Source organism: Liolophura sinensis, chromosome 8 (assembly GCF_032854445.1).
Source record: "Liolophura sinensis isolate JHLJ2023 chromosome 8, CUHK_Ljap_v2, whole genome shotgun sequence".
NCBI lineage: Eukaryota > Metazoa > Mollusca > Polyplacophora > Chitonida > Chitonidae > Liolophura > Liolophura sinensis.
The window spans coordinates 41,516,556-41,530,466 of NC_088302.1; the positions used below are offsets into that span (position 1 = coordinate 41,516,556).

The window sequence follows — 13,911 nt, forward strand, 5'->3', positions numbered from 1 at the left end:
AACTCACGCTCAACTGACCGCTCTAAAAACAATAGCATGGCCAACAAAAAATAGGTTGAACGTGGCTTAATTTACGGAAACAATGTATTTCTAGAGGTATACTTCATTAACCTACTTCTACAGGGATAGTTTGTGTATTCTGAAGGCCAACCTAATCAGTTGGCCAAACTTTCGTTGCCCTTCACGACTTCATGTCACAGACAATCCCGTGGGTGGCACAATCTTGGTCACGTGTTACTTGCGGTCTGATTACAGGTGCAGTTCTGATGCTGGAGAATTCGGCGTGTTCACCCTGTCGGTAAGAGCATTAACAGCGTTAATTATACAAACAAATTGTCATACTTGAGCTAAGTATTGTTTAAACAACCGTTGATTGAATGTGTCAATTTGACATTGCGGAACGGAAGCCTGACCCGGAAGAGTCTGAAAGGAGAGTTCTTTCTGCTTCCAGGACCCCATTGAGTTTGGAGGATGGAAGGAGTGGTGTTAAGGGGAGAGGGGGGGGGGAGGCGTGAATGTGGTGATCCTCTCTTACAGGCGCCAAGGAGCGCTATGCCACAAACACTCTATACGACTATCCACTCACGTGTATCTTTAAAAGCAGCCAACAATAGCTTGTTGTTGTTCAGTACAGACTAAACAATGTGATATAGTCTAAAAAATGTGATATAGCCTGTAAGGATTTTTTTTATAAAACAGTGTTTAAACATTAAATCTACTTCTGTCTTCGCCTTTAAAAACCATAAAAGGTCAAACAAAGGGGCATAAAGCAGTATCGACTATTATTTGACTGATGTATTTATCTGACCGAGGCTTTATAGAGCAGTCATGGCTATTTACAAAATCACCGGTGTACATGATACAGGCTAGAACCCGATAGAAAGCTTGTTATCATGCACCTAAGAAACCTCCTGATTCAAGGCCGCATCTGTTCAGTATGACTATACGATTTATGCTTTTTTATTTATTTATTTATTTGATTGGTGTTTACGACGTACTCAGGGATATTTCTCTTATTCCGCGGTGGCCAAAATTATGGAGGTAGAAAAGCGGACAGGTTCCGTAGAGAGCCCAAGGCCATCCGGAGGTTGCCGTCAGACCGCGCCATATGCGACCGGATTTATTCATTTGATTGCTATTTTACGACGTACTCGAATATTTCACTTGTTCTGCGACAAACAGGATTATGGTGACAGGAAAGCGGGCACAGACAGGAAGCGTAGGAAACCGAAGGTCATCCGCAGGCTGCTGACAGACCTCCGCAGGTGTGACCGGAGAGGAAGCCGGTACAGGCTGTGCTGCATTAGGCGAAAGGCTGCTGAGCCATTCTGTTGTCTAGTACACCAACGTACTGGGAGCGGACAATCCACGACTATATGAAAATGCGTTAATGTTTACAAGTCTTGCATTCTCTCGGAACATATGGGGATCGTGAATTACTATACCATCTGAAAATAATTTAAAGAAAGAAAAAGCAATATTATTTCTCCGCAGCAGAAACCATTTACTGAATAATGATATTGTATATGGGCAGGCCAGACTACTGCTCGTTCTCCATGTACTTCAACTTGTCCCTGATGAATCGCTGCTTTCATCTGTGAGATTAATACTCGGTTTATTATTGTGACAAGAAATGGAATGATTTAACAGGGCTGAATGAAATGTAATCCCGGTGCACAATGTGTACGATTCAAGCTGCACTGGGCGCAATATTTGCTTCGTGAGTTATCTGCACTTGCTCTCAGATCTTGGTGTGTATACACTGCATGTCAAACACTGTTCACGTTGAATTCTGAATGCTAATGGGAGAGACAGGTAAAAAGTTAACGGTTTCATCCTCAATTGGAAAAGTTTGTATGTTAGCATATAGGTGGTTTACCCAAGGATGTATCTATAGCTGTGAGGGGTGGGGCTCACTGGGCTCTGGGGGCAATCCCACGCGAAGGGTCTCAGCAACCACGATGTCATTCATCAGGACTACAGTTATACTGTCTGCTCACTCTTGTCAATATTTAATGTGCCTGTGAGCAGGGCGTTGGTTCAGCTACTGCATATACCTCTCCCTAGGTTCTGTTTGGTAGAGAGTAGATGTAACAAACGACACCCTAGTAGTGCAAATTAAGAAACTAAATATTTGGTTATCATGTCCGTTATGAATAGCTGGTCATCGCATTCATAGTTTATTCACCATTCACTCAAATATGTTTTGCGTGAGTGAGTGAGTGAGTACTTCAGGTTTAACATCGTACTGAAACAATTTTACAGTCATATGACGACGAAGGAATCCTTAGAGAGCATGTAATGTGCCTTGATGCAGGGCGGATTTCCACCGCTCTTTTATCTACTGCTGCTTTACTGAAACGACTTATCGAAGGCAAGTAAACTGCCCCGCCCGAGCCACAATACTGATACGGGTCAACCAGTCATTGCACTATCCCCTTAATGCTGAACGCCAAGCGAGGAAGCTACCACTGCCTCTTTTAAAGTCGTAAGTGTGGCCCGATCGAGGACTGACCCTGGATCTTCCGCTCCCGAAGCAATCGCTCTACTAACTGCGCTATTGGGTCGGTTTAATTATGGTTTGAAGAGACGTCTGTGTAATTGCTACGTTCACGCGTCACGGCATCTTATGGAAAATGACTGGAAGAGGTAAACTGTCCCGGTCAAAATCTGGCCTCATTAGCATCATTAGGGACATCAAGTTGTCAAGGTCATTGTCCTACAAGTTAAAAAAAATAAAAAACGTTTATTATCGTCCAGTTCATAACCTGAACTGAACTTTTCAGTGAGTTTTAGTGAGCTAATGACAACACCCATGTTTAGTTTATTCGTGAGACCGATGTAACATAGTGGATCTCACGAGAGTGACGTAAGGGTGCTGTACAATAAGTAAGTTAGATTGGTAATGTTAAGGGCACCCTTGTGACTTAAAGCTCGTAGTAACTTAATGAGCTAGGGAAACTGTAACTGCGCAGTAAGGACGGACAACTTGCAATGTTTAATGATTACCTGCAGTAAATAAGTATGACGGGCAATGTTTAATGAGATCGTGAGGCTGATTGTGCTATGTCATCTCAAGTGACTTTTTTTATACACCATCTAGTGAATGAGGTCACACAGCCGTTACTAATATTTCAACGAGACGTGGCGATATCTTATTCGCGTTATAGAATAAATATGGTTCGCGCCTGTAGTTTTTTTCTATATGTTTGAGTACAGTCTTATCGAACGCCTTGGAACAAGGTACTTGAGATGTGCCGAAATAGTAAATAGCATATTTCATTGTGACAAATAAACACAGCTTCAAGCAGTAAACGTTCTTCCCACGTCGTTGCTTGTATTTAGTTCAAGTTGTATCGTTTTATCAAAATAATGTAAGTTTTATTCTTCAGGTTGGATAGAGCAACGGTACGACGAATCGGATAATGAATTCTATGCTACATGTAGGCTTAGCTATAATTACAATGCTTTTGGAATCTGTCTCAATACCCCTTAAGGGAAATCCAAACTGTGTTATAGTTTGTTGTTGTGGTGTTCCCTTCTTATCTCTTAAAAAGACAAAGAAGATGAAGAAGATGATGAAGAAGATAAAGAAGATGATTAAGAAAAAGAAGAATAAAAAGAAACAGAAAGAAAAAAATCTGCTAAAAAATAAAATGAATAAACGACTTTAATAAATGTTATACATGCTTTCGTCCAAATCAAGGTTATCAGATTTGGATTACTTATTTGTTATAATAGAATATCCCGTAGTTCTGTCCCCTGGATCACGAAGCGATCTTAGACACAAGTCAAAATTTCAATCATTAAACTTTGTATGTTCCTTTCCCTTATATCAGATGAAATTAGTAGTTTACCAAGAATTTTATGTTGTTAATATATATGTTAATATGATATTTTTATCATGTTACATAAGAAATAACAAGTTTGACTTAAGTCTAAGGTCGTTTCGTGATCCCTGGGCCTGGAGATGTTCACAATATCACCAAGCTAAATGTAAATGTAGTCGCTGTTTGGCGCCCAGTCCGTGCGTGTATGGTCTGACAAATGTACTGCGTGTACCCCCCACTTTCTGACTGAAATGAGTAGACTTGGTGAATCGGCACGAGTTGTTTGATCAGGTAGATATAGAAATACAGTAGCGGGCGGCAAAGAAACGCGCGCTGAGATTGTGCCCTGTATTTACATAACGGAAGTTTGGCTGAGATTGTGCTCTTTATTTACATAACGGAAGTTCTGCTGGCATTGTTCTCTTTATTTACATAACGGAAGTTCGGCTGATATTGTGCTCTTTATTTACATAACGGAAGTTCCAATTGTGAGACGATGAATGCCTATATAGTGCTAACGCAAATTTGGCAATTTAATGGGACATATGTACTCGGTGTACATGTTGACGAAAACTAGTCGAACCTTCCTTTAATAAATACAATATCAATCTAGTCCAGTTTAAATGTTTTCCTTTCACACACGCATACACTGATATTGCTTGTAAAATTCTTTTGGTGAGACAGAGGGCGGTCTTTTCCAACTCGGCACCTTTTTTGTATCTGTAAGCACTTATGGTACATGTACAGTGGGCTTGAGTTTATTAAGATCTCATGTAAGTCTTACTTATCTATGACGATGTGCTTGTAAGAGCGTCAGTCTTGTACACGGGAAATGATCTTTGACCAATCATGATCAGGAAGGATAGAAGACGATAGCATGGTATTTAGTCCTACAGGCGTCATCCTGCCTAAATGTTCATTTCAAACCGCCAGCTGTCAGTCTAAGATGTACCGGACAACTCATGAAAACGGCTAACCGCAAATGACCTAGATTGTTCAGGAGAGACGAAAAGTGTTCAAGTGTTTACATATAGCATACGTTACAGATACCGTTCTCTCGGTCTCAAACACTGTGTACGAAGCGCTCATATCAATTACAATGAACGCAAAACTGTGGTAGTTTTTCAGCCAACAACTACATGTACTAAATCAAACAATGTATATTTTCCTTTTTGAAACCTGAATTAAGACCACGATGAAGCAACCATTTTCTGTCGATGAAGGGTTAGTGATCTTGCTGTTTCAATCGGACCTGGGACAGCCTAAAAAATAAAACAGAAAAAACACCACAGAACGATAATTTATACACGAGCCTGCCATACATCTGAACTTGCTAAATTACCAATGTAGTCGTTTAAATACGGAAAATGGTTGCCATTTTTCTACCGCCCTTCCTATAGGACGAATGCTGGCCCTGTCGTTCTCCATCCTTTGAAAATTTTGAGTTTTAGACTCTATATGAACGAATTATTCGGGCTCACCGGTACGCAAAGTATTGGAATGGAATTGATCGATCGGGTGTCAAATATCTTCTTATGCACAGAGAAGTTCTAATTCGTGTCTGTTTTTTTTTTTTTACAACGACCATCTCGATAGGGGCTCAGATGCTAAGGATATGAACAAATGAGTGGATAACGTCAAAACTGAGGCCGCTAGAAGAGAACGGTTCCAGTCTTCGGCATGGCGTTCCAGTAGTGGTATATATAGTCTGATGATATACATGTATGCTCTTGGTCTAGCTACTAAGCGCTCCTATAATGAAGTATATAATCTGCATACATATATGCTCTTGGTCTACCTACTATATCTTAAGATATTTATTTAACACACTTCGATTTATTTACAGCTTGTTAACGTCAGAGTCAAGATTTCTTTTTCAACAATCAGATTGCGGTTGATTTTACGGTTGCAGGAAACCAGAGTGCTGGGGTAAACCAGTGGTTTTAGGGATGCTGTGGACAGGCAATGTCATTAAGTGACGCACAGATTAACATACCATACGTTAGAATGTACAAACATGCCCAAGACTGATGTCGACCACTTATTGTCATCAAGCAGCACGAGTAGTACAAGCGCTTAATTGACGAATTCTTTGTCAACATCCAGATTTAAACCCATACTTTATGCACCAGAGTTTGAGAGTCGCTAACCTTTCGACTTAGCCATGTCCCACCCATCTGTTTCAAGATAATCACAAAACAGAAACAAGCACATTTTCATAAACATGTATACATGTACATGGGGGGGGGGGGTCGTCTTTGTTCTTTATATGTAAAGTCAAGCGGTGTGTTAGGTTTTAAAAATATATTTCTTTTTGTTTTTTGTTTGTTTGTTTTTTTTTTTTGTTTTGTAAACCACACCCCGGTCTTGGGATGTAAACAACATGGTTCTCGGCCTTGAGAACGTAACCAGCAAAATACAGGTCGGGTATCCCCCATATTGTCCGCTGTCCCCTCAGGCACTCGTCACGTTAACAGTGTCCAGGTACAAAGCGGGTAACTATCAGTAATTCAGTACCCACCTCCACTAAAAGATATCCGGGTAGGTCTCACAGCTTCATGGCATGTTCCTCTGCTTCATTGTATCCAATGATCTCGCTAAAACAGATAAAAGGTGTAAAATATGTGTCAGGTGTCGTTCGCAAGTATGTGAGGAGCGTGAGTATTCATGTTTTACCTACCCACGGGCTTGTCTCAATCCTTCACAGTACACATACCCGTGGCTTGGGTCGTTCTACCATTGTGCCGGTTGACCCGTAAGTCTTTTGTCACTCCCCCAAACGGAGAGTGGATAAAGACCAGTCAACAATAACTACTGTAGCTTGTTGGAATAAGTGTTTATTTTTTTGTCATCTGTAGGCATAGGTATGTTTGATCTGACTGGTAACTATTTGACCTAGAAATACACCATTTTACTAAACTCTTCTTGTGGAATTTGTAGGTTAATGATAGGCATGCTTGTCGGTCACCGAAATATCGATAGCCAAAGTTTTTATGGAAAATCTCTGAAGACAGGATCATTTTTCAAAGAGAACTTAATGTGGTTTCCATCATGTCGTATGGCCAGTGGCAATATTCGGCTCGTCATGGGAGTTACATATTTGTAACTATACATGGGCGTTGCTTAAATCTACTTCAACCATCAGGGCTACACGCCAACAGATACACGTTGTCAAGTTCGCATCATATATAGTAAATGTAGGATTTGCGAAAGCCGAATGCTTTATGGAAAATGCTTAAATGTGTAACTGCCATCACGACGTAAGGCCGGCGGCAGTTTTCTGCTCGTTGTGGTAGTTACTTGTTCATAACAATACTTTGGGTTTTTGTAACAACAAAAAAAAAGAAAGAAAACTATTACTGATCATGGGTAAATGCTCAATAAGTACATGTGGAAAAGTCTGCATTATATATATGAAGCTCAGTTGACAATTATTCCCAATTTGCCCACAAATCGTCATCACAAAGACAAGACTGAACAGTACACTGCACAGTGTGAACCCGAATCAATGTAGTCCGGAAAGGTTCCCATAAATTTTGGTTTGCTAGTATACAATTTTGATATATTTATTTATCTGATTGGTGTTTTACGCCGTACTCAAGAACATTTCATTTACAGGACGGCGGCCAGCACTATGGTGGGAGGAAACCGGGGGTCAAAACCATCTGTAGATTGCTTCCCACGCACTACCGGAGGGGAATATAATTGTGGTTTTGGTGTAATATTTTACCAAAACAAATGTACATTCGAACATAAACTATGTGTGAACGCATTAATTTTATAACTGTACAAGATACGCAGTTCACAGATAAGTGGACAGTAACTCAAGGTAAACAGCCATGGTAAGAAGCCACGTAGGGAAAAGGCATTCAAGGTAATGAAAAGACTTATATTCCAAATGTGACGAAATATTTGCCAATTTCACAGTAATTAATAGTTTTGTTTAAAATAAAAAAGCTCCTTTACATAATGCAATATTGCAATGAAATCAGCAAGTCTCGTTGAATTAAGGAACAAATGATTATCTTGTTTGTCCCATCAGTTCCGTCTGTTTGCCATTAAGGTCCACTGTTGTTTTTTCTATGCCAGACAGATAATTACAAACATGTAACAATGCGAAACGCTTTCCAGTGTATGGTAGTCAATGAAGAAGCATATTCTTCAAATAAAATAAAGAAATACTAAAACGGAGTAAAATATTTCAATACTCATTCGATCATGTTTGGCATTGTAATTCTCGTCACTCGAATCACTTTTTACATGTACATGCTGTAAGCTGGGATACAATGCATGACAAGCCGACCTCTGGATGACTCCAGTTTTCTCCGGTGAAATGTACCTATTTTTCAAACCAATCTGCTTTAATGCGTGCCACGTTAAATCTCGTGTTGGGGTAAGCTGTCAGAGACTCGTTCCAAAAGACATTTTCTGCCTATAAAGTCGACAAGTGTGCAATCCGAAAATAGAAAAGAAATCCCCACTGTATTGGAGGCATTTTTCTCTGGATATAAGAAAAGAGTGAGGCCTGTGTGACGTAGTGGTTAGCGTGCTAGAGCAGTATAATGATCCAAGAGCCTTTCACCAATGTGATCTCTGTGAATTCAATTTCAGCCCATGCTGGATTCCTCTTCGATCATACGTGGGAAGGTCTGGAACAACTTAGGGATGGCCGTGTGTTTCCATAGGCTGTGCACGATTTCCTCACGCAATCATGCGAGCCGCCTTCGCCTTCGAGTGAAATATTCTTGAGTACAGAGTAAAACTCTCATGAAATAAATAAGTAAATAAATAAATAAGAAATTAGGAGAGGTAGATGTCGTTTTGGTGGGAAATGCTTGTCGAAATACGAGATGTTTATTGGAATAGCCCGGCCGCTACTCTCCGAGGGCCTTGTTGAGACGTTTGGGTCGTCTTATATGACGTGCGCCGGAGAACTTTCACCAGTAGTGTATGGCCATTATGAGTCAGCTGTGAGGGTTAATGTCTGTGCTGGCGCTGAGCCGTATCATCACGCCCATATTTTTGCTTGAATTATTTCGTTTCAAAATAATAAAAGACCGACAGAGAGTAAACCAGGGTAGCAACGACAGTGTGATAACTGGCACGTAACCGGTAAAATACGACCTCTTGTTAATTTACCTCATTCATTCATACCTTTCTATATGTATATGCATTCGAATGTAGAAAATTGTGTAGTAAGTAGCTTGAAATTTATGTGATGTTAAATGTCCGTTATAGAATTCAGTGTTTAAAATAAATTTTTGTCGGTTGAGAAAAACAAGGAGGAACGATTTTCTGGACCGTGTTGAATAGTTTTTCATCTGGCATATACTTCATATTAATGTTTCTTTTGACATCAAAGCTGTGGGTTCAAAGTAGCAACAATGTTCTCCATTCCTTTTGTAAAGATACTGTTTTTTCGGCCATTGAAACACACATATCATTGTGTTGGTAAGGAATAGAACCTATTAGGAAAAAATACACCAATCATAAAATCGTATTCTTATCAAAACCATTTAGAACAGGACATCGAAATATGGAGATCACACATATACGTGGCTGACTTTATTTTCGAAAACTTATGAAAGAGATACATAAATACTCCTGGTTATAAAAGATGGTACAAATTGTTTGAAAATCATTTCACAGATCCTTTTCCATGAAACATCATGTATATACCAAATCCTTTTCGCCGGGATTATGACAGGGGATTCCCCTAAAGAGAAGCTGATCTCTTGTGGATGTGAAAAGCTTTTGTTTGTGTATGGACGGATTCCAATGATTATCTTCACATGAATACAGGTTTTGCCTGCAAAGTTTATTTGTCTAGAAAGCTGACAATATTTGTTCCTAAGCAGTTCTTCAAAGTAGTTAGGCTTCAACACCGCTGAGTTGTAAACTTAAATTTCTCTGGGGCAGAGATTTGGTTTAAAGAGAACCCGTTAATCCGCGATCCCACACGAGCTGTTCGGCGCCTTGACTTCCTACTTCCAGCTTACGCGTAATCCGGACAACCATACACGCTACGCATGATGCCGGCCGAAAAGGAACACTTCGCATTAAACAAAGGCTCCATTTATTGCATGGAGCTATATAAATGCATATCGCCCGCTGAAATTGTTCTCAAAGACTGTAGCACTAAGATCAGGAGAGCATGACTTGTCGGTGAAGAAGGAATCTACTAAATAGCGAGAGCCCTGGTGAAAATGGTTGTTGCCATTGGGACAGTGATAGTTGGTTTAGGTCTCTTGTTGACATGTTGTTACAGCGCACCATCTGACAATTTCGGGGCGGACCCTGGGTGCAGAGACCCCTGGACAACAGAATGGACCAGGGATAGCACGGACTGTAAGGCGGTGTACTTCTGTGTCCTCGGCAAGATCATTCACACCATGCAGTGTAACGAAAGCCGGATTTGGTCTAACGTCGGCCACGCATGCGTGGAACCGATGTCACAATGGGATGACTGTAACCAGACACCGACAACACCCATTATCAGTGAGTATTTTATCAGTGATAACACACCCATTATCAGCGAGTGTTGCAACAGTAATTGCATATCAGATTGTGCCGACTATAACACCCAGAATCAGCCTCCATTCATATTTTGATTTATTTCACCAATGTCGCACAAATTATTTACACAGAGCAAGTGACATTCTCCAAAAACGTAAACAGTACCCAAAGCACAGGTTTTACTTTAAAAAGCCGAAGTGTCAGCCACATAGGCATAATAGTAATGAAGAGTGGTTGGATGTTGCCGCTCACAGTGAGTGAGTAACAGTAATTTTCTGTGAATTATTGAGGTCGTGCTTTAGAACCCAACCTCTGCATGAGAATCTGGGCACGAGATATTCTTCATGTAACACACATACACAATCAATTTTAAAGTCCCCACGATATGATTTATTTATTTAATTTGTGTCTTACGTCGTACCCATGAATATTTCACGTATACGTCAGCGACCAGCATCATGGTGGGAGGAAACCGATCAGAGCCCGGGTTAAACGCACGTAACATGCCGACCCACGTACGGTCGGAGAGAAAGCCACCATGAGCTGGATTTGAACTCACAGCGACAGCATTATGGGAGTTTCCTGAGTCATTGTGCCGCGCTGGCACACTAATCCCCTCGGCCATGAAGACCCCCTTCACGATAAGGCTGCAATATTGCCGAAGTGGAGTTAATTGATAATTCCCTTGGACCTGGAATTTGTAACTTCTCACACTATCCTTCTTTGTGGGGTCTTTGTGAAAATAAGCGGATATTGGCGCTCGTAGAGCGATTGGGCAGACTGACGTTAGGCTGCACGTCACACCTTGGATAGATTATCAGTAAGATCGTTGGTTTACCTCACTTCTGTTTCCTCCACCCATTAATTTGATTACCATCGTTTAAATGAAAAATGAGTAGGGTATGGCGTTAAATAACAATCAATCAGTCACTCCATTTACTCATACTTTTTCTTTATCATTCTCACTCAGATGATCCCCGTTGCATCAACCCTGATGGTATCAACCCAGACCCGGACAACTGTGCCCAGTTCCTCGCCTGCACTAACCGGACAGTCGTGGCCACCATGCAGTGCCCAGAGAACACGTTGTTCGGCACCCGGAACAACACTTGCGAGTTAGGCTTTCTTGTCGCAGAAGAGTGTAAAAGTCGACTTATTCCAAATAACGTCGTCGTCAGTAAGTAGACGTATTCCGGTGTCTTTTCTGTTGTTAAATGTTCAAGGTAGAAAGTTTATGTTCGACATGTTAGGCAAGTCGGTATGCAGTTGCTCATTTAAGTGTGCCTCTTTGCCACAATCACGTTTGCTTTCTTGTTTGAATCTTGTCGATTGCAATGCTCTGTGTCCGCCCTTACTATGAGGCCTTGGAGACAATGAAAAGTCGACGACACTGCTGTGCACCCTACTTTTCGTAGGACTACCAATTGTCGTCCACCAAGACGATCGGCATATCTGTATCTCACACACTGAAGAGAAAAACAAGAAAGAAGATGTAGGGTTTTGGTTAAAACCTCATGAAGATAACGCGAAAAAAAGTGGTACTCCTTTATATATTATATATAATGTATGTTTCATCAAATTCTAACTCTGTGGAATTTTAATGAGTTTTATTTTGTGTATTTTAGCAACGGCTAGTCCCGTGATTGATCAGCCTTGTGAAGGAAAGAAAAATGGAGACGTGGCAGACGAGACTCATTGCCTGAGATTTTACAAATGCAATCACGGGCGCATTGTTGCGCGCATCCGATGCCCTTCTGGAAGTGGCTACTCAACGATAAAGAACAAGTGTGATTGGCTGGCCAACGTAGATTGTGATTCCCGGCCAATCAACTGAGCTTCTCCTCTGAACGTGGAAGTTTCAGTAATTTGAGTGAAATTGTTTGAATGAGAACTACGGCTGCGCAGAAGGATTATGTTTGCTTTGTACTATAGCCACAAGATTTCGGTTTGCGAAGGATCTTTACGGTTCCATGATACATTGTGATTATTATTATTATTAGTAGTATTATAATCATTATTATTAATATTATTTATTTGTCTTATATATCACATCAATATACTATTCTCTTGCCACTTTAGTTCCATTACACAATTCCTGGCCCACGAATTCCATGGAGGATTATTCCAACGAAGCTGACACATCTAACTCCTCTAGTTTTCTTTTCCAACTTCTTCATCTTCTTCTTCTTTTATGTAAGGAAAACAAAGTATCTTAGAAATAACACAGGCTATTGTCCCTAAATGTTGTGAAATATTATTGCTCAACAGTATCTCCCAGAATGTCCACCATGATTTCTGTTCTCCACCTAGACTGAAGTCTGTGCAAGGGAAATTTAAATGAATGAATGAATGATTATGGCTTAACGCCACATCGGCAATATTTCAGCCATATCGTGGCGAGGGAAATTTGAAAATCATATCTAATATCAGAGCATTTTGCCGCGTTCAGTTTTCAGTGTACATGAATTTGAACAAGCACTGAAGGGGAAAAGTTGTCGATTCGTGATTTCAGCCTAAGTGGTTTTGACTTCATTCCACATACTTTAATCATGCAGGAGACGGAAAATTTTCTGGCTGTTAATTTCTCACTTAATAAAAGCTGTACAATGAAGTCTTCTCAATTATTGCTAATTATTCCCTTGGACATATTAATTCCAAATGATTGTGTTGTTCTATCAGAATTCATAACGTATATATAATAAAAGCTTTAAAAGCTCTCTACCAACACTGACGTCTGCTGTATAACTTTTTCTTTTGTATTTTGGGCGTACAATGCAATTAGGGCTATTGCATTACAATGTACTAAACAATCAGACCGATGTTCCATTTATTTATTTAGTTATTTGATTGGTAATTTATGCCGTATTCAAAGAATATTTCACATATACGACAGGGGCCAGCATTATGGTGGGAGGAATCCATGAAGAACCCGGGCGAATCCCACCACCATCCGTAGGTTGCTGAAAGATCTTTCTATGTAGGGCCGAAGAGGAAGCCAGCACGATTGGACTTAAAACTCACAGGGACCAAACTGGAGAGAGGCTCCACAGTTATTGTGCTGCGCTAGCTCGCTAACCAGTAGATCCCGTTTCACTGTCTCGATTTCACTGATAGATTTGTGAACAGCATGTATTAATCTGCACATTCTCTTATTGATTCATCACATCAACTGAGAGGTGAGACGAGTAAGTAAACTCACAATGTATACGGCGACCATGGAGATTTGAAACACTGTCTATGTTTCATTAATCCTTCAGGGTATTTCTAACTAAATGTCACTTTCAACGCTATTTATGATTTCGCTACACGGCCAATTACAGCATTTGGCCTGTCTGGGTTTAACTCCGTACTTCTGCTAGTAGAACTCACACCGACCGCATTGGTGAGAGGATCTTGGGTCAGTACGCTGCGCTAGAGCGTTAACTGAGCCACTACCGTACTCAAGCCTTTTCACTTAAAAGAGGGCGGGCAGATTTATCGGCACACGAACATATCACCGCCCTTCATCAGTGACCTGATAAAACTCATGCAGCAACTCTATCAGCGAGAACTGGATTCGAACCTG

The 13,911-nt window shown here is 40.6% G+C and overlaps 1 protein-coding gene across 1 annotated transcript; it reads left to right on the forward strand.

Moving 5' to 3' along the window:
• Positions 1-10,036: 10,036 nt before the first annotated feature.
• Positions 10,037-12,180, forward strand: LOC135473533 (peritrophin-1-like). The gene is made up of 3 exons (XM_064753385.1): positions 10,037-10,328; positions 11,317-11,523; positions 11,972-12,180. The coding sequence occupies exons 1-3, from the start codon at positions 10,037-10,039 to the stop codon at positions 12,178-12,180; spliced, it is 708 nt and encodes a 235-aa protein (XP_064609455.1).
• The last annotated feature ends 1,731 nt before the right edge of the window (positions 12,181-13,911 follow it).

Bases quoted from the DNA above. Each gene is read 5' to 3' on its own strand.
- LOC135473533 (XM_064753385.1), top strand. From the start codon at position 10,037: ATGGTTGTTGCCATTGGGACAGTGATAGTTGGTTTAGGTCTCTTGTTG. The intron at 10,329-11,316 runs GTGAGTATTTTA...ATTCTCACTCAG, and splicing joins ACCGACAACACCCATTATCA to ATGATCCCCGTTGCATCAAC. The intron at 11,524-11,971 runs GTAAGTAGACGT...TGTGTATTTTAG, and splicing joins TCCAAATAACGTCGTCGTCA to CAACGGCTAGTCCCGTGATT.